This window comes from Nelusetta ayraudi, unplaced genomic scaffold (assembly GCF_046127955.1).
Source record: "Nelusetta ayraudi isolate G7.1 ecotype Tasmania unplaced genomic scaffold, CSIRO-AGI_Nayr_v1 ptg000002l, whole genome shotgun sequence".
Classification (NCBI taxonomy): Eukaryota; Metazoa; Chordata; class Actinopteri; order Tetraodontiformes; family Monacanthidae; genus Nelusetta; species Nelusetta ayraudi.
The window spans coordinates 4,104,478-4,126,125 of NW_027466052.1; the positions used below are offsets into that span (position 1 = coordinate 4,104,478).

The following is a 21,648-nucleotide window of genomic DNA, read 5'->3' on the forward strand; positions in this document are numbered from 1 at the left end:
TTCTGACAAAGTGCACTCTAACAACCTGCCAAAACAATCTATTAAGGATTAATGGTTGCTTCTCAACAGATGCGCACTCTGTCGCTGTTCAGCCCGCTGCGCCCCTGAGCCGCTGAATAATTCCTGATTGAGGCTGCAGGTCCGATTCTATTGATGATGGCATTATTACCCTGTATTTTATCTACTTGCACTCTTTTCTCTCAATAAGAGAAGTAAACTTGTTTCAGCACTAAAGACAGAATAATGGCTGACACAGTACTTACAGGCAATCAATAGGACGCTTGATAGGGCAGCGTAGCAGAAGACATTTGAAACAGGAGAAAGTGTTGCCTTCAACAAAAATTTTTTTTTTTTTTTACAGTTTTATTATGACAAGTCCTCTATCTGCATTACTTGCTTCATTACGCACTCACAACTGCATCATGTGGGAGCTCCTCATCTTTGCTTTTTTTTTTTTTTTTTGCAGCGTGCTTCTGTAAAACATCCCATGTTAACCATCAAAGGCAGTCCTGCTCCGGCTTGCCTCATTTTCTTGCCAACGCCACTCAGCGGCTTGCACATTAACTGAGGCGGGTGGCTGGAACAAGCCAAAACAGCAGGCGTCCAGCGCTGAAACACGAGGCTGCTCCAATTAAAAAAGGTTTTATTCCAAATCCATGCTAGTTTTCCCCAGTGATCTACTGGGACCAACGGATTCGAAAAATCAATTAAGGCAGACAATTACACCAACATGTGGAAAATGAATGAACTGGTCTGAAGGCAATTACTTCCACGTGCCTCTTAATTATTGACACATTTAGAAATGAAACTCTTCTTAGAGGGAACCAGCAGCAGGTTTTTTTTTTATTGTTTTTTAATGGGGACCAGGATCATTTTGTTCTAAATGATGTGGGGATGGAGGTCCCTGGTTGCATGTGGGAAGCAGACCACTTTTCAGCTTGCGTTCACACAAGGCCCCCCCACCCTCATGGTAATTCTTCTGCATACAAAGTAGTACTTTTTGTACAACAGAAACATGATTTACTGGCTAATTTGGTCAATTTGTGTTCTTGGAAGCAAATACGAAAAATATGTATCTACTAATATATTCACGGAAGGTTTTCTTTTTATTATTCAAGGTTGAGAAACAAACAAACAGTTTAACCAAGCATGCTGCAAGGGGTGGAATTAAAAACGTTTTCCCTGGTTTAAAAAGAAGGTTTTGAAACGTCACCTCTCTGCTGCCTCCATCACCTTCAACTTTAACTTTAAGTCCTCGGCTAAAAATTGAGCTGGACGGTTAATTCTAAAAACCTCCAAAACAAACACACGGGGACAAAAATACAGAATTCAATCATGATAAGGTGAAAGTAGCCTTTTCCATTCACTCTACAAATTACTTTGGAAACCAAGACTGAGTCAACGACCTCTCCTTCTCGGTCAACATTCAAGCACTGACCTAAATGTCAAGGTCATCCAAATGATGAAAAGTTTGAACACAAAGCACCGCGAGGTCATCTTGCGGAAATGAGGGCAGATTGAGCTCAGCTCGAAAACTGAGCCGAGGTCTCAAAACAGAGAAACAAAGCCTGCCGCTGGAAGATCCAGTCGAGTTGTGGCTGCCGTCTGAGCAGCACTTTACACTTTCTCATAGTTCTTTATTGTCACACGCTTTACTTTGCTCTCTTTGGTGTGATTTCAAGTCTGAATTCTTACGGCTCCATCTTGACCAGCTCGCTATATGATCAAGGTGAGATATGACTGAGTACTGGCTAGTTGCAGTCATGCCAGAGCAATGAGTGGAAACTGCTGCTCAGCTGGGAAACACTGGAGTTGTCAGACTGGATGAAAAGAGCTCAGTTCTGAGCTCAATTTGTGCCAGGGAAGTGATGCCTGTGATTGTTACATCCATATTCTTCTTCTTAAATGATGTTTTTCTAAACGCGGGTTGCACCGCAAAGTTTCCAGCATGTTCTTTGGATGTGTTCAAGGGAATGACTTCCATCTAGATTTGAACGTGGGAAACATTCCATCCGGCCCGTCAGATTATCTGCCTTTTTCTTTGGCTTTGTGTTCCGCTCTGCTAAACTCAGAAGTATTTAGGCTCCCATCTTTATTCAGTTCGACTTGTATTGTCATGTGGTTTGGGGTATATTTCAGCTTTTCAGTTCAATAATAATGACTTTACAATCATAGTCACTCGCATTTGAGAGTCTCTCAAAGAACAAACCGAAAATAAAGGAACAGAAAAAGGACCTTGAACAAGGTGTCAACAGCAAACGATTTGGTTTTTATTTCGGAAATTCTTAACTTCTCCGTCTCATCTGAACACTTGAGCTCCTTTGATGTCCATGTTTTTTTTTAAGGCCAAACATCCTTCGCTCTCACTGCTTCCCCACATCCTCTAGGAAAGCGCGAGAAGCGACAATAAAAGCAGGGCAACTCATCGTGCCAGTGCCCTCACTCTGAGTCGCACTCGCCGGCGCCTCTTCGCAACATATTTCGATCCAATCCCCTCGCCGGTCTCCGTCCGACCCTTGAATTCACGCCTCCGCCTGACTTTCCTTTGCCCCGACACTCAGTCCCCTCCCTAATAAACACATTTTCACCAGCCACTTGAGTATCTCATTAAAATGGCAAGTCAAAGGTTTCCGTGTCTGCACACACATGAAACGCGCCGACGCGTTCCCACAGTTCACAGCCACTCTTTGGCTCCAAAACAATCGGACTCTTTCGAGGGTGAGAATCCTTCGGGGCAAAGCGCCAAGCGTTTGCCCAAACACACCACTACAAACACTGTCTGCCGGCGCTGCTTCTCTGAGCAGGAGAACAGACCGGTCCGCGTTAACCTTGAGCGTGCGGGAGAGAAGAGAAGCGGCGCAGTGAGGGATGCTCCTGTGATGGGCGGGAGGAGAGAGTGAGAGGCTGTCAGGGTCAGAGCAGATCTGAGGCGCTGCTGAGTACAAACCGCTCCCGTTGGGATGGAGGCGGGAAAGGACGAGAGTCCTGGGATTCTCTTTGGTTTAGCGGCACAACAATTTACAGATATTTTCCAAATTATTTATTGCCCGAGTAGAGGGGAATAAGAAGACCTACAATCTCTTACAGGGGACGGTTGAGGCTGGAACACATTATGATGATGCTGGGGTTTAATAAAATAGAATTTGCACATTCCTTGAATGGAGAGTGTGGGGACATGAAACGTTCTATTTTGAAAACGTTCGTTTTCAACTGGTCTTTATTTTCCATAGACTCCAAGGCCAATACGCTTCGATGTCTATGGACAAAGAGGCGGGGAAGTACAAGACATGTTGAAGTGGTTATAAAAATGAGGGGGACAGCAGCTGATCGGTGGCTCCTAGAAGCTGTAAACACTGCTAAACAGAGTGCTGCGGATGCTGCTGAAAGCAGCTGTTTACTGGGAACATTCTTAACATTAGAAGAACATATAAATGGCAGATAAACAGCTCGTCTCGAGGCGACGGCGGGGTTGCAACCTGGACGAGTCACAGGGCCACACGGAGAGACGAGCAGCCATCCTTACTCACACTCAATGTGACGCTCATGGCGGTGGACTGTGGGGAACACGCAGGCGACACACAGAAAGGCTCCCAAGGCCTGGGAATGGAACCTGCAACCATTTTGGCTGTGAGGCAACAGTGCTCCACTGTGTCACTGTGAAATTTAGCGATTAACGTAATACCTGTAATAATAATGGATTGGATTTGTAAAGCACTTTTCTCGGCACTCATTTAGACGCACACACATGTGGATCACATCTCTAGAAATATTATAAATGAATAAAAAATACAACAAAATGTTATTTAGGCTGTGTTCAAACTGCAGGCCAATCTGATTCTAATCAGATTCCTTCTCAAATCTGATTCTTATTTCCCCAAATACTGGCTCTTGCAGATGGATTAATGCAATAAATCCAAAGAAATACACCGGAGTTGTAACTCAGCTCTTTGCGCCAGCATAACTCTGACTACACCAGAGGACAGTTGGATTTTTGGAATTCTGATTCTCCGTCCAAGGTGAAGTCCCCGCACGCCGCACACTCCAGTCCTCCCTTCAGGAGAAGCCTCTGGTCCCTTTTTGTCCTTTCTTAAGGTTTTCTTTGCACGAGCTCGAGTGACTCACCCGTCGCCCAAAAACGGTTCCGGTGCTCAGCAGCGAGTGTCCCGGGGTTAAGTTTATCCCATTTACTATTGATTCTTCAGGAGGAAGGCCGGTCTTCCACCCGGGCCTGAAGTGTGTGCTGAGAGTGTCTGGAGAGAGTGAAGCCAATGCAGTGTCGCTAAATTGTTTTTTAGAGGCGCTGGATAGGTCAATCGCGGCATGAAATTGCTTTTGAGACGACGTGCAGTTTGTTTTTTTTTGCTGTCGGTTGTTTAACCGGCAACAATGACCTTGGTTATTGTTGCAGCACCTTGAAATGTTTACAATAAACATAGCTGTGATTTTAAAATATAGAACTATCAAATCTTTGTGTGGTAAAAAAAAAACCCAAAACCAAGCACCTTGTTTCATATGGTCGCTTTATTTATTCAAGCCATTTTTTGACTGTCAGCAGAAACAAACAAAACTTAGGGTTGTAAGGGCTTCAGTCTTTTTGAGGATCCGCGACCAATACAGCAGACGGAACAGAAGCGGTGAACAGATGGCGAAAGTCAAAGCAAAGATCAGATCATTAGACGGCTGAGAGGAGGAAAGGCTGCGCTCTGTGTAAGCGGTGTTAACAGCTTATTTTAGAAGACAAAAGGGTTCATTCGGAGTTTGGAGTTGTGGGGGGGGGGATTAAAAAAAAAACCTCAAATTATATTATCGCTTTCGAGCAAACACACGAAAGCTGGGAACAGAACAGACGCTCCCAGTGATTTTCTCAAATGCTCTTATCGCCCGATCAGAAATGTATTATTTTGTTATCGGGACACAACAAGATTTGCCGTCCCTGAGATTACCAGATAAGCGGGGCGTTATCGCAGGGAGAAAAAAAAATAACTAAATGTCATTTCCTCTCATGTTTAATGAGAGATCGGGATTACAATGTCAGAGCGCATTCATGATGTCTTGGCCGCTGGAGAGAAAACTTTGGGCTGAAAAATGTTCCTATTAATAACCAACACCTCCAATCGCCGCGTTCTGGCGACATCTTTGACTCAGTTTAGGCAACTATGAGTTTAATAAAACAAATGTTAAGTAAACTTCTATTAAAGGGCACCTATGATGCTTTTCCACTTTTCTGAGCTTTAAAAACTGTTACAATGTTGAACCCTATCGTCAAACGATCTCGATATCGTCAAATAATGCCGTTGGACGTGAGCCCTGCAAATTGTTGTGCATGGTTCTAAACGCTCTGTTCACGGAGATTTTTTCAACACTAGGCACGGAATTACATAATTGTGTGCCGGATCTCCTTTCATGGCCAAGCTCCGGCACCCTCTCGGACCGGTTCCGCCCTCCCCCGCTCTGCCCCGGAAGTGATTCCGCAATGCGCTGCTCCAAGAAAATGTTTTTTTTCGGTGTCAGGGAAATTAAAAAATATAAAATAAAAAATACAGAGCGACTACCGAAGCACCAAGGACCACAACCGTCGGAGTGGAACGAACAGATCAAATGTTGGAGGTTTGTTCAGCCTAATGCGGATGCGATGGAACACCGGTCTGCAGCCAGACCCCTCTCGTCTGGTCGGCAACGGGAGTGAGACGGGCTCGACTCGGCCCCCTGGTGGACGACGAGAGAATAGTCAGCCACGGCAATATTTGAAAACATGTATGAGGACTGTGAGTGTATTGTGACCTCAAGCAACATTAGTTTTAAGACTACTTGCAACGTACAACCACTGAATCGTGTTAATGAACTGTTAGCCACCGCCGCTAACTCCGTGCTCTGCTTGTTATGTGTGTTGTGTTCGCTGGCAGCGAAACTGAAGAGGCAGCAAGTTTCACTCCTTATAGCGATGTTCACGCTGCCAGCATGGTAACATGGGTTGTATAGAGCTCTTCCTGCTTTGTGCTTGGTGTGGACGTAAGTTGTGCAGATATTCTTGTCTAATAATAAACGACTCTATGACTGAAGTGATCGTTTCAGCGTACATATTTTCTCTGCTCAGACAGTGTTTTGATACAAGTCAACAGTATGAAACCAAATCATTCTAAGCCCTATTAAAATGTCTCGCAAAAATACAAAACAAAAACATGGTCAGTACACAAAGTAAGATATATTTCCGGGGACACGGAAGACACAAAAAACGTCCAGGGACCTTCGGTCCGCCTTGCGACCGTAACTCAGCCCTCGCTGGGTCCGTACGAAGCTGGATTAGCCGGTAAACAGCTGCTAAAGAGTGAAGCCTTCACGACGGTAAGTGTTTAAATTGTGCCTGTTTAGTAAAGTTTGCCGTTTACTCTTCACTCCCGCACCGGCAAACTGAGGAAGTGAGGCTCAGCAGCGACGAAGAGTGTGACCCCGGGCGGGGGCGTGTACCGGCAAGGCTGGGGGTGGAGTGAAGTGAAACAGAGCTTTTTCGCAGGACGCAGTAAATACGAGGGAACGAGCCGCGAGATACACAAATCTAAAAAGCTTTCAGCGCGGAAAATTGTGCGTTGCTGCTCTGGAGGGGCCAGGTATCAAATACAAAAGCCCAAAAATTATCATAATAGGTCCCCTTTAAGCAAGCGCCAACAATCAGAGCTGAGTTTGTTCTTTCCTACTGGAATCACAACCCAATCATACGCCGTCACTTTTTTGTGCGATGACTCAACATTATGGAAACATTTTTTTTTCCGAGTTCACATAAGCGATGCTCTTAATCACCAGAGTTCACTGACCATCTTCAATATTCCTGATGACAGATCCAAGCGGCTGCTGGATGTTAGGACAGAACCCGCGGTGATCGATCGGCCTGCAGCTGTGTGCTAATGCTGTGTCCACTGAGACCCGCACACTCGTCAGTGTTTTCCTCGTATGCCACTTCATGTGTTTACTTTGGACACACAGAGACACAAAAATACAGTCGTGGATGTTTGGGCCACCAGTAAAATGTTTCCACTGTTGACCTGCAAACCCATTGAACTTTAGCACTGCTGGGCTCCTCCATTGGACTCCAGTGCATTTCGCCGAAGGGACTCTGAGAAACTTCTGTACAAGTTATGTTTATGTGTATATGTTTATGAGAAAGTGTCATGACTTGTCCGGCTATCTTACATTTCCTGTAACAGCAATGATGATCTTTGGCAAGAGGATTTTTTTTATCGTGTCATGACCAAATCTGTGTGAAGTGAGATCAAATGATTTCCTACAGGCAAATTGAATTTTTTGTTTGCATTTTTGTATTGGGGGGGAGTACACTAAGTTCACCGGGTAAAAGGAGGCAGGAGCTAATTCTGTTACAGTGAGTCGTACATGTCCTTTGTGCCAAATGTTGCTGCTGGCAACAGAGAATTGTTGACTACACTTTAGCCTGATGACATAAGGTACAGTTATAAAGCAATTTTTTAAAGTAAGCTTAGCTCATTAGCTCACTAATTGACCAGTGAGCTGATCAGCTGGGTGACATTTTATGATCTCTGCGAGTCAAACATTAAATCGTCACCTCGTCACCTCGTCGCCATTACGACTAATTCCTAAACAACAGCCGTACTGGTGCCGCTTCAACCTTCGCCTGAAGAGGGCAGCAGAATTGCCCATTACATTTGGCAGGCAATGGATTTTTGTTTTGAAATGAGAAATCCAAAATCAGGACAACAAGCAGTTTCTCCATAACAATTCAGAAACCAGGAACTGAAAAACAAGTAATGCCCCTGTGTTGGCTACTTCTAATTACTTTTTTTTATTTACTATTTTAAAATCAGGTCCATTACTTTTGCCATATTTCAAATATCTCATTTCACAACTTGTAGTACTTGTATTTTTTTTAATTAATTAATTAATTTTTTTTACAGTTTAGCATTTTATTAAGAACCGCATTGTACAACATTCCCAGATTTCACGCGGTTAGTGAACGCTGATGCATCACCCAGAAGGTTGAACACTCACCACCCAGAAGAGTGTCGTGTGAGCGAGCGCCTGGTACTCGTCGATGGTGGAGAGGACGCTGAGGATGAGACACGCCAGAACAATGAGGAACCTGGACAAGGACAAAAGAAGACCAAACATCAGTTCCTGCTGCCAAAACCTCAGATTTCCCTAAAATCAAAGGATCCCTGAACCTGCTTGGAAGCCACTTAATCCAAATCTCTTCAATGACAGTCCTTCACATCACACCCAGGCCCACATCTCAGACTTGACTTTACCACCAGAACTTTATTTTTTTTTTGAGGAGGGAAATAGTCTCCAGAAAGCACGACATTAATATTTCCAGCGTGTCTCACTAAGTTCAACACCCAAGGACAAACTGGCAAATTATTATCTTTTTGATGCATCTGTGCGAATGCGCGATCAACTCAAACAAAGTGATCACGAACGCGTGCGCGCAGTCATCAATGAGGTCAAACTCGCACCTTAATATTCTCCTTGATCCCCCTTCAAGGTGAGGCGTGTTTGAAATGCAGTAACAACGAGACTCCTGTGTCTTAGTTGTGAGAGTCGAGGCTTAGTTGTGTTGTTGTAAACCTCCCTGGAAGCCTCTTGTCCACTGGCCTTGGTTTTGTTACGCCGTACGTTGTAAAAATAAAATTAAAACGATAAAATTCTGCACAGCAAAAGCATTTAGTTTTTCTCTCGCACAAGGTGGAGGAAAAGTTACTTGTATTAACAGCAAGTGCTCCATATTGCAACCTGCAGCTTTTTCTTATAGCTTTTCATAAAAGCATAAAAGAAAATGTGCTTTTGACAGCTGTGCACGCTTCATTTAAGACTTGTACTACTGCTATCAAAGCAGAACCAAGGCATGTTTTTTTTTTTATCATGTTTAAATTAATTTAGTCCAAGAAATCTTTAAAAAAAACAAAAAACAACTGAATAATGTGGGTTTTAATTTCTCTCCTTTCATAAGTTTGGCATTGCACACAAGGACGAACACATTAGCTTTTCATTTGTGTTGGCAAGGACACAGCTTCCTAATGGGAATAACATCTTAGGCCTGTCAGAGTTCTTTATTTAATCAGCTGACGTCTGAAATTTGCATGATCGGATTGATTAAACATAATTTAGAGGCTGCAGAGTTTATATAAATCTTCTTCAAGTTGATGATGTAAATACCATCACTTTTCCTCTTGTACACGTACTGATCTATCTGGATAAGTACGTAAATAAACGTCTGTTTGCATCGGTCTGACCTCACAGTTTATGGAAATACAATACAAACAGGTGTTGCAAATAGGTGCCCAGTTGTTGCTGGATCCGCCATTTGAGAACAGTTTGTTCAAGCCACCCTCGAAACACGTGGGAGGTCAAAGAGAGCATCGGCTTCAGTCGGAGGTCCTAAACACAGGGCTAAACTTGACATTTTCGGAATATCTAGTTTTGTTTATTGAAAGTTAACTATGCAATGCTCCACCACGCGAAGACGCCGACTATATATGCACACGAGGTAAATGGGGAACAGGTGGTAACAATCAGCGCGACGAAGGCTAATCAAACCAGGTGGGGGCACACTAGGGAAGTCAATCAAAATAAAACGGGAAGTCACGAGACAACATAACCGAATCGACGACAGAGTTCAAAGGGCAAAACCACTGGTCAGCAAGGGAACAATTCAGAAAAACAAACACATGAGACTTTGCTTTCGATAAACAGCTTTCAATAAATTCACACGGTGGTGGAGATAAAAATAAATAAATTAATATAGGAGACGGGCCTGAAGTGCGGAGACACACTGAGCAATACGCCCACATCGTCAGCTGTGAGAGCAACAAGTGGGCAGACACCCGCTGTGGAACTGACACATATCGACAGCGCGGCAGCCGAGTCGGAAGTACTCGGCTGGGCTGCGCTTTGAACTTTTACTTTTCACCTGCTGCTGGTGCTGCAGCCCTATACGAACACACTGGATGGAAACTATCTGCAGAGGCAGTTCTAGTTTCCACTCAGTGTTTGTGCCACGGAGGCGCTTATCGCTGCTCGGCGTTGGCCTGCGCTGACTGAAGACAGGCCAGGAATCCAAATAAACGCCCCTTTCCAGCTAGCGCACGAGCACGCACACGCACTCACACACCGGGGCTTATCATGCCGGCTGCCACACGTCAAGTTGAGGAGGCCACGCTGCGAAAATGACACTGCAGGTTGGTTGGTGTACGTCTACTCCCCAGACAGACTGACATCCCAAGGGCGCCACCTGGTTAAACAGGGGCTAATCAGACGAGTGCGCTCAAGTTTAAAAGCAGTTTTTTTTTAAACTTGTCTTCAAATGCGGTGAAAAGAATAGTGAAACGATGAAAAAAAGAAAAGAAAAAAAAAATCGAACTTTACGAGCCAAAGACTTTGGCGTACGCTCATGGTGGTGAGGTCTCAGGTCTGAGCGCCCGAGTGAGTTCAAAGCCGAATCGCCCGCTCAGTATGCTGAGCGTTCACTCCCGCTTCACTCTTAATCCATCTGAGACTATCTGACCGGTGGGGCCTCCCCCTCCGCTAACCGCGCCATCATATTTCACTTCCTCCGCCTCCTGCCAGCCCGCCGCCACCGCAAAAACAAAGCAGCGCGCTGGCCGGGGCTACACGGCTGCGCCGCAACTCAGAAAACCAAAGCTCAAAGCGTCGATGCCATTCATTATTGATGGACAGATGCACAGGGTGCAGCGTGTTGCGCGGTGAATGCAGAGCACGGAACACAGGAGCGGAGCGGAGTTATCAGCGGGGCCGTTAGCGCCGTTACCGTCAAGTGTCTGGTGTCAGACGAGAAGCGGGAAACTTTTTGATGTTTGCCTCGAGGCCCTTAACAGTGATTTAAGATGAAAAGCGCTTTAATTAGGAGTAATGTAAGTAAATATAACGAGAACGGAGAGTGAAACGCAGTTCAACAGCAGAATTTCTAAAGATTTCAGGTCGGAAATCTCGCTCATCCATCTTGCTAACGTCTGACAAGAAAGTGTTCGTCAATTAGTCTTGACTTCCACGAACTTTATATGGATTGATCAAATTTGTGGCACAAACAGAAGGCAAAAGTTCTTGCCACTAAAAACCACAGAAGAATAAAAAACAATCAGGGATCCAAATGTCAAGACAAGACAGCGCCACAGATTAGCGTGGATGTGGCAGAAGCGGTCATTTTATGGCATTTGCAACGAGAGGAACAGCAGCAGTACGGAAGGTTTTTCTTCCTAGGGATGTTTTCACTTTATTCTAGACTAGTTTCAGCAAGAGTGTAGTTAAACAAGGCAGTGTGCGGCAGCTGGCTGTAGGCTAACGTCACACAAAATGGGAAGCTTCGCGTTGCCAGCTAAAAGCAGCTGAACTAGCGGCAAAAACATTTGAGAGGAATGTGCTCAGGTAATCTTCCAAGTTTTTCCTTTGGGCTTCCAAAACACCTTCCATGAGCCCGTCTCAAAATGCACTCAGAGGATTTAGGAAACCTTGCATACAAACAAATTACAAACTCATACAGTAGTTGAAAAAGTGCACTGCTGTGAAAGTCTAAGTCTAAGTCAAAAGTCTCTTGTGTGTTATGACATTCATTCGAACCGCCCTCTCCCATATCTCGGTCTGTAGTTTGGCCAGTATGGGGTAAACAACTCAGGAACGTGAGGTTGCCATCAGTGAGCGACCTTGTCTGAGTGCCCCATTAACAGTCTGAGCTCATGTGTGTTTTGTTGAGAGTTAAAGATTAAAAAAACAAACAAAAAAAAACAAACAAATACACACCACTGAGGAGAAAAACCTTACTTGGATTACATTTATTTAATTATCTAATAAGTTCAATATCTCTTTCACTCGGAGACAAACCAAAAAGAAAATGTCAAAATAAAAGCACACAAACGCAACAGTGCTTGAAAGAGATTGCAGTTGGACTATTAAACATTTTTCATATTCGGTTTTCTCTCGGCAGGCTCATCAGTAACCACAACCTGTGTTGGAGCCCCGCTGTGCCGAGCTAAAACACTCAGTTTAATGCTGGAAGTTGACACGCTACGGGGGGAGACACCCAACAGGAGCGGAGAGCCACTTGATTTACTTTACAAGCGAGCTTGTCTTTCTTTCCTTTCTGCCATGGAAAGACCGCCATGTCCGTGTAGCTGACAGACCTGCGTGTGTGTGCGTGCGCGCAAACACTCACAAGGGCAATTCTGATAAGTCCTTGGGTGCCTCTGACGTTGGGAGTTCTGGGTCAGCGATAAGGCCGAGCTTTTCTCCCACCAGAACATGTGCAAACACAAAGTAGCGGGCTTGGTGTAAATACCTAACATGATATGGCCTCATCAAAGAGTTTTCCACAAATTATTTTTTTTCTTCCTGTCCCAAAGAGATTAAACTGAACTAACCACTTATTATTCCAGTCAGAACGCACATTCTTTCTCTTTTTTTCAACGTGAGCTTTCATTTTAGCCACAAACACCCACAAACAGCTGACATCCGACCCTTTAAGTACTGAAATTTGTCCGGCAGCAGGCTAATGTGACCTTTCTCTGCTTCGCTTGACTCAGTAAAAGCCAAAAATGTAGAAATACCAGCTTTGGTGTCCACACGAGTCACAGCAAGCAAAGATCCGCCGTACCTGATAGGGACAGACTGCAAAGTCAAGCACACACTCATTTTCACAGCAGTTTGAGCAGCAGCCACATGAAAAAAATCACAAAAAAAAATCTTTTGAAAAACAAAAATACATATTTATGTTTGTCTTGTGTTTATTAATGATTTATTTCGTCGTGGGACACGGTTGTTAAGTTCAGTGATTTCTGAAAATGGTCCTTTCTTGTTTAATATCTGTACATGTAATGTCTGTAGCTGGGTTTCCATTACAGTTTTTCGCAAAATAAAAGCGATATTTACAAAATTACAACAAAGTACAATTGCAATGTGTAAGTGCTTCCATTGAATGGTGTGAAGCACAAAATCGGTAATTCTCGAGAAAAAAAAAACTTGTCCCGCGAGACCACACTTTGAGGAGGATGGAGGTACAAAACATTTTGCGATAAATCTGCACGTCGGTGCTGTACGTCACGTCCGCTGGCGTGTAAATGCGAAGAAAGTGTTTCCATGACACTTTTGCGATTATACCTCTATATCGACACGTCGTGAAAATCCACCTCGTGAGAGCATGAAAACCTTTTAGCGATATTTGAGAGGTTTACGAAGTTTGGTTGTTTCCATTACCAGTTTATTGTTGCGATATTTAGGTTTCGCGCAATTCTAGGGGCCATGGAAACGCAGCGAGTGTCTCCATCCTGTCGGTGACTCGTCAAAAATGAGAAAAAGTCCTTCCTTGCCTCTCCGACTTGCTCCGCTTTTCAAACGGTGTGCGGCAAGACACAATTCACGCAATCCGCCCTTTGTGATGTCACAAAGGGCACCGATAACTTTCCTCGGGTCAGCGACGACTCCTCCCCTTTCAAACATGTCGAAGGTCCAACAAGGCTTCAGTTTTAGCGGGAGGCTGGAAACAAAGGGCCAATCTTGTTGTTTTGTATTATATTGTTGCTATTTTCTTTAATATGGGACCTTTAAAGCTCCTCTGTTTGAGCTGCTGTATTTGCTCACACGTCCCCCCCGTGAGTCACAGAGACTCTAACCTGCTCCGACAGGCTGTGTTCCCCTCTTTGTCCCGTCCCCCCCCTCACCCCCCCCACCCACCCAGACGCTGCTGGGTCACAGGGTGGCAGCGCCAGACGGGGCTGCTCTTCTAACGGCACACACACACACACAGTGCCATGTTTAGCTACCTGCTATCAGTGCCAGCAAGTGGGCGCGGGCCGCACACACGGCGGCATAAAGGATCGTGTCCCGCATTCCTAAACCTCAGCCTTTAGAGCCAGACTGTCGTTTGCCGGGATGTGGATTACAGGTTAAAAGACTGTAAAAGGAAAAAAAAAAAAAAAAAATCTCTATCCCTTTGGTCTTCTGTCAACATTTCATTTGTCAAAAAAGTGGAAGGAAGCAGAGGGGGGGAAAAAACCCTACCTGACAAAACTGTCACATTAGCTTTGGCTGCTGAGCCGTGACATCTCGGTGATATTAAAGCCTTGGCAGATAAAAATCCACCCTGCATGCACTGGATTTTGTTCTGCCGTTCTCTTTATTACTGGCTGTAATAGCCCTATCCATATTTTATTATTATTTATTTATTTCACAGTCACCCACATCCCTGCTGCACTGCCGGGAAGGGAGAGTTCTAAATCGTCCTCCCTTCCACAGTCTGGATGACTTGGTTCCACAGTTTGTTTGTTTTGTTTTTGTTTTTTTTGTTTAGCAGTTTTACTGTTGTGGAATGTTTAATATTCAACGCTGATGACGAAAAATAGCCCCCCTCCCTCCCCACACATGAATTATGTGCATGATATTGGTTTAGTGGCCCTGCAAGGACATATTTTGTCTGGGATTCTCCCGCTCGTTATGATTTACATGGTGTGTTTTAGTTTGAGCGCTGCGGCTGAACTTAAATGCCATTTAAAGTGTCCTAGAGGGGCCTCCAGAACGACATGAGGGGCAGAACCAAAATGCACAGGATTAATGCGCCGTAATGGTGTGTGTGTGTGTGTGTGTGTGTGTGTGTGTGTTTTGGAGGGGGGGGGGGGGAGGTCAACTTCCACTTGCAATTAACTCCCTTAATTAGGATTGTCGACTTGCAATTAGACACTCGTCTAAAGAAGGAGGCGTGTGTGTGTGTGTGTGTGTGTGTGTGTGTGTGTGTGGGAGGTGATAATGAAAACAATGTATATAGAATGAACGAGGAGTGAGCACTCACACTGTGAAGTGATAGGCGAAGCACTTCCAGCCAGAAGGCCTTTCCAGAAAATTATACACGCGCCCTTGGACGTAGGCGCGGGTGAGGAGCGGACGCGCGCCCGTGCTGTACACGGACATCCGCACCGACATGCGCGGGTGGGTGAGGCACGGGTTGAGGAACACCGTGGGCACCTCCGCGCGCGGGTCGGCCTCCTCGGGCATCTCCGCCGAGGCGGGAAACGGCCGGCGGCCGCACGCGGGCGTCTCCTCGGCGGGCGCGCCGAACTCGCGCTCCGACAGCTCCAGGTCCGGCGGTCTTTGCCCGCGTGCCACGCCGCAGGAGCCCAACGTGTGGTGCGCGTGACCGTGGCCTGAGTCGGACATCCTCGCGCCCGTCCCGCCGCCTCTCCAGCGACCCCTCGTCTTCTTCCTTCCTTCCTTCCTTCCTTCCTTCCTGGTCTTGCTCGGTTAACTTTCCCAGAGGTTTTATCCGGTCACTGGCTCGAGCCGGGACAAATGTTCGCCCATGCGCGTCCACCTTCTGTCCCGCCACCGAAGCTCGCGGGACGGAATATATTAGTTATGAATGCTCCAGATCACCGACGGTGTTTCTCTGGCCCCAGAAACCCCCTCCCCCGCCCCTCCTCTCGCTGTTTGACTCTCTCGGTGTCAGGCAGCCCTGACTGGCTCCCCGCCGCCTCTCTATCGGACTTCTTATCAGACAGGCGGGGAGAGAAGTGCTGCGGGGCGGGCGCCAGGCCGTGCGCTGCGCGGACGCTCAATCAGCAGCTGTTGAGGCACGACGTTGGGTTTTTTGTACTTCAGCAGTCTAGAACAAATGAACTTTATACTTGTTTCCTCGTCCGTGACTGAGTGCCGCTGACCTACTCTCTAATGATTATGCGTTGCAAAAAATAATAGTAGGAAAAAGGCAACGACACAGACACGAATGCAAATGGAAACATCCGGCCAAGATGAAACAAGCGTTTGCGATGAAACTGCTGTTGTTCTTGTTGTGCAGACAGTAGGTGTGGGGTGATTTAAATCATGTTGTACCCAACTTTCTTTTTTTTTTTTTTTTTTTCTCGTCCATGACTCAGGCAAGAAGTGTTGTGTTTAATGCCAAGAGGGTTTTTTTTTTGTGCTGGAAGGAAACTGTGATGACAAGTGTGCTTTGTGTCTTTTGTGCACCACACAAATATCGCTTGATTGGCTGAATTTGCATATGCTAAAGTTGGGCTGCCATTGTTCGACTTGACTGTGTGACTCACGGCAAGGTATTTGGTGGAAAGTTGTTTTATTTTATTTATTTATTTATTCCCCCACTCCCCACTAGCCTACGTGGGTGGACATATACCAAACTGTTGGACCAGATGGTGTGAATATTTATTTATTTCATTTCATATCATCCATCACACACAAGATTTTCATCTTTGTTATTTGTCTGATTTCTTCCTTGCGCATCTAGTAGTAGAGTGACAACACTACATCAAACTGGAGGCTTCACGCTAATAAGTTCCTTGTTATCTCAATTAGCATGTACAATAGAGAACAAGTTAATCATCCAACAACTGAACTATTAATGGGGAAACACGATCAATGCCCTGAGCGCCCCCTCTTACACAATGTGCTCATCTCCTGCAGGTTCCTGCAGTGTCATGATGTCATCAGCTCCATGGGGCCAGCGAGAGCTTGAAGAGCAGCAGGCACCAGCAAATGAATATTAGATCAACCGATAGATACATAGCAGCCCTGTCGCAACTGTCACCTGAAGGTTAACAACACAACATCGAAGACAAAACTTTAATAAGTTGACCACTACCTCAATTACCAATTGTGACACGGTAAGAACGGGATTGTTGTTAAGAGTCCTCTCTTTTGTTAAAGAACCTAAAGTTCAAGACACATTTAACTGTTGAGGTGAGTTGGATGCGTCAGTATTTCAAAGTCTATAAACCCTCACCTGTGGCAGTGCATTGTGTTGGTATAGTATGAATACTATATGTCAGTTGTTGTAGCCAATTGTCCTCAAGTCGGTATTAATGTTAATATTTTTCCTCTGGGACACAAATAATCTTGATACATAGAAGTCTGGACAATAAACTGGGTTGCACAGTGTCTATTTTCTGTTTTTCTGTGACTATTAACAATTTCATTAATGTGCAAAACAGGTGAATAGTAGAAGATAGTGCACTCAGTGTAGCTCAATAGTCACTCCGATTTCTTTTCAAAACCAGATAAAACACACAGCCCTTAATTCACTTCTTGCTTCGCTCCTCTTTCTTTCTAAAGCTTTCTAAAGGTTGTCCTCCCAACAGGCACTGCAGATGCATTTATGGTTCTTTCTTTTTTCTCATAGAAGCCTTTGAAATTGAAGGTACTGAATGTGCGTGCACTTTTTGCCACACATAGAGGCTGCACATAATACGTCTGAGAGCTTTTCGTCCAGGCTTTGAGAGCTTGCGAGCTGAAGAAAAACCAAGATATTTTCAGAAATATCTGTTGAGCGACTAGTGGTTTATCTAAGTTTTTAGAATGAAGTTGTCAGCCTTGCTGCTGAGCATAAACCAAGAAAGCACCCCGGTCTCTTGTGGCTTTGGCAAACAAGGTCATTCCATAGAACTCATTTCGCAGTGACCTCAGCTCAGTGAGTCTAATGAAGTGTGTGTGTGTGTGTGTGTGTGTGTGTGTAGGTCAGAGTGGGAGACTTCAGTTGGATTTTAATAGGAGTGGAGTGGTGTGCATGTGATGACAGGATCTGTTGCCAGGTAGATATTAATCTCTTAGTGCCTCTTGCTGCCGGATGCCACCCACTCCATTCTGGCTTTTTTATTAATGCAGTTATGTGGAAGGTCAAACCAGACTCCTGCTGTGCTGAGGAGATATAAGATTGTATTTCTGCGGTCAAGGTCACATGTTTATGGATGAGTTTGTTCAGTCGTTTATCAGTCAACTCGAACAAGATTGACTGATGTTCGGTTTCGTCACAAGTGAAATGAATGCTAATTGTTTTCAAAATATTGATTCGATAGAACGCGGGATATGAGTTAAGTGTCTCGAGACAGAGCAAATGTTGTAGACACCCTTTGTTTTCTATGCAATTATGCGAGAATTGAGCTCTAGTGTCATTAGATCATCATTAAGACTAACACTAAACACAGAGAAAAAACTTACAATGAAACTAAGTTAATTTGAGGAAGTTAAACCCACAAGCCAAGTATTCAGAAAAAATGAAAAACATTACATTTAAAAGGTTTTTGTTGCACTGACACCTTGCAGTGTAAACCGTCACAAACTGCTGAGAGATAGATAGATGGATAGATGGATAGATGGATAGATAGATAGATGGATAGATGATAGATAGATAGATAGATGGATAGATGGATAGATGGAGTAGATCTAAAGCTACAATAAACAAATGTCAATGTCATGAAGGGTTAGTTTGCTAGCTAGCCAATGCTAATATGAACTAGCACTCTTATGGCCATTACTGTGCCTTTGGAGGTCACCCTTTACTTCATATTTTTCATCCGTTTTGACTTGTTTCCAGTTAGCGAGTCTCTGCACCAGGAATTTGACACCAGAGGGCCACAAAGCTGTCAGCGGTCATTCACTGTGATGAGCTTGCAGTCTCTCCACAAAGGGCACAGGATTTTCCAACACCTGTTAATAGTAGTCCGTTTGAGAGTATTGAGAGGTTATTGCAAAAAAAACAGTGCTGACTTTGCAGAGCCTGTGTCATTTAGCGTCTGTAGTGGAAGAAAGGCAACAAAACGCTTACCGTATTTTATGAAGGCTGTAAAGTAAAAAGGGAAATAGACAGCAGAGAGGAGAGAGAAACTATGAGAAGATGTACTGATAGTCTTATGAGAAATTATAAGTTGAATAGAGGCATAGTTCCCCAGACGTTAAGCCTCTTTGCCCTAAATGCTTTGAACTCAGCTGCGGAAGGTTAAAGCCTTTCTGCCGGCCGCCCAGCGCACAGCCTTTTGAGACGAGCTCTGTCTTCAGACATTAGTCACGAGATCTCAGGCTGCATTGTGCTCCATATTTATGAGAAATATATCATACAGCCACGAGACGGGACGTGTCCCTCGCCGCTCCTATAAATGAAATTATCAGTGGCAGAGTCTTGTTATGTAACACAACAAGGTTGATCAAGCCGCGCCGTGCGTTGTGTCGAGATTTCTCCCACAGGCTAATTGACGATATGAAACACATGCACTTTGGGACACACAAACGTTCAGTGACGCATAAAGACGGCTGCGTCTGCACACCAGGAGTGACAAACGCACATATTTTTTTACCCTCAGCAGGCAGAGACTGCTCTGTTCTCTGGTTCAACCAACCGAGTGACAAAGTACAACAACAACAACAACCCTCAGTGTGTGTTGCCCACCGCACTGGAGGTTCAGCCTCTAAAAGCAGAGGTTAGGGTTAGAATGGTGATTGGTGCAGGCGATGGAGAGAATCCCGCAAGTACCACCCCTTTCTCCTCGAGGGAGGCTGACTGGTTGCAACGTTCATCGCTGCGACCTGCAAGACTCAGCATCACACATGCCGCGGTAACCGCTGCAGCCCGACAAACCCCACCAGGTTGGTCGTAGGTTGTGTGGCAGTGGGCGAGGGAGGGGCCTCGCTGATATAACTGGAGCCATTGTGGAAAAACTTAACTTGCACCTTCTACCTTACGGATGATGAACTGATGATCCGGTCCACCGTCGCTTGACACTGGGATGATGTGACAAACGTTGTCGAAGGCCTTGGTATTGATTTGCAGACGCTGGCCCGGAGTAAAGCTGTAGAGCCCTCTTTGTTGTGTTGTGTTCATTACCGACTCGTTCAGGTCAACCTTGGGTTTATGATGCTTTGGCAGATAAAAGGAGGACAAGGAAGGAACATAGAAGGTGTCACGTCAAGGCTCGTTCCATAAGCCTGAGAGAAAAACAGCCATCACATCGCCCGGAAATAAAATTGCACCTTGTGAAAATGTCTCTCATGATTGTGGATGTGACATCAGTTATTACCAACGGCTTGATCACTGCCGATCGTTCAAAGAAGTGACCCGACCAGCTTCAATCAAACACAGCAACCTTGGCTCGCCTCGACTTAACGTCAACTCCAGGCGGTAAACGCGGAGGCCGACGGAGTCGATGTGAGACTCACAAGATTCACTTTTCAAAGGAGTGTTGTTTCTCTCCATCAAACAAGGGTTGTTTGTGTCATCGCTCTATTATTAATGCTGCACATTACTGACACTTTCCCCCCCCCTCCCCTCCCCCTTTTTCATGAAAACACTTTGTGCTTTGTGTGAATTCAAAAACTCGGCACTGGCAAACACAGCGAGGCTGGGCATGAGTCACGTAAACACAGCTTTACGTAACCTCTCTAATGCAAACATGATTGCACAAACTAGCACACTGGCGCTAGCTCCTGGTCTACGGCTTCAGACAGAGCGGACCCCGACGCCTCTCTAATCCTGCGGAAACCACGGCGCTCGTCCCCGATGTGTGTGGATTTACTGAGGTAAGGCTGCGAGGCGGCGTGCGAGCAGGTGCGCCGCCTGTGCAGGAATACCGAGGACCACGTGCCGAGTGTGAGCGGTGGGCAGGTGGCCAACAACAGCGGCTGAAAAAAGGGAAAACAAAGATTTTTACGACTGGAGATGGTTTTCTGTTTTTATTGCCCTGTAAATGACTCATGTTTTGCAAACCATTTAAAGGAACCAATAATTTCTCAGAAAACAAGATAAAACATAGGTTGAGATTTAAGCTTTGGGGTGGACCAAGGCCAAAATAGCAAACCAAAATTGTCCTGACTGAGAGGCAACAAAGCTAAACCAACCAAACTAAAGCTAAACTCACCTCCCTATTTCACCAAAACAGGAGAAAACTACGTATCAGAAATGGCAGTCCACCCTTACTGCTCAGAGTCAAAAACCGAAGATGCATGGATGTGTAAGAGGAGGATGAGGAGTGGCTGCTGCCACCACAATTCTGCCATCTTGGCTCCTTTAGTCTCAGGTGGTGTCCTGGCTGCAGCCAATCACGGACCAGGAAATGGAACTTTCCACCAATCACGGTGTGTAGCAACGGCACACTTTGTTCTGCATATGAGATTGGCAGAATACAGAACAGAAAAAAACACAGGGCACACACACGTAGCAGACAAGCTGAAAACAAAACTGGCTGCATTCATAACAACTGGTCCAAGATCGATAGCGGTAAAAATCCTTTATTTTAGGGGTCTTGTAAACAGAGAAATGAATATGCTTTCTGGAGATCTATTGAATTTTTAGAATTAGCAAGTGTGCAAAGTTGCTTCGCTAGAGTCTGGGATGAAACATCAAGAGCAGAAGAAGTCTTCCGGTTGAGAGGCAAAACACCTTCAAGATCACAAGAACAAGTCCGGTTGCCTCAACTTAACCTTTCTACATTAAGATGACTTGCACGACTGAAAACCTTCACAGACAACAAAACCAGCCAATGCAATGACACACATTTTTCTGCAAGGTGTCTCCGCATTTCCCGCTAATGCAAATTCAAAAAGGCGCCTGCTGCCTGTTTAGCCAAAGGCCAGAATTAGATAGAATTGTTAAAGTTTTTTTCTCCCTCACTTCTGAAACAGGGTGTCACCCTGCCTTCGCCCTAAGACAGTTGGGAAAGGCTCCAGACCCCCGTGACCCTGAGCTCGGGTGTAAGCGGGTATAGAAAATGAATGAATGACTTCTGAAACATCAGAATATTTTCTGTATATAGCAGGAACATCAAATGCTGAGGTGTCCGTATCGATACGTTCTGTTCTCAAGTGACGGCGTGGGGAAATAACGCTTCATTCTTTTAAATTCACCTG

General features: G+C 45.1%; 1 protein-coding gene across 2 annotated transcripts in view; it reads right to left on the reverse strand.

Moving 5' to 3' along the window:
* Positions 1-15,413, reverse strand: part of kcnq1.1 (potassium voltage-gated channel, KQT-like subfamily, member 1.1) — a 42,347-nt gene extending 26,934 nt beyond the window's left edge. Inside the window, exons 1-2 of one of the 2 annotated variants that reach the window (XM_076018150.1) lie at positions 14,816-15,413; positions 8,017-8,107 (exon numbers count right to left, since the gene is read on the reverse strand). In XM_076018150.1, coding sequence (XP_075874265.1) covers positions 8,017-8,107; positions 14,816-15,180 — 456 coding nt within the window. In that variant the 5' untranslated portion in view covers positions 15,181-15,413. The remainder of the gene's footprint in view (positions 1-8,016; positions 8,108-14,815) is intronic. The other variant, XM_076018160.1, reaches the window with a different exon arrangement.
* Positions 15,414-21,648: the final 6,235 nt, after the last annotated feature.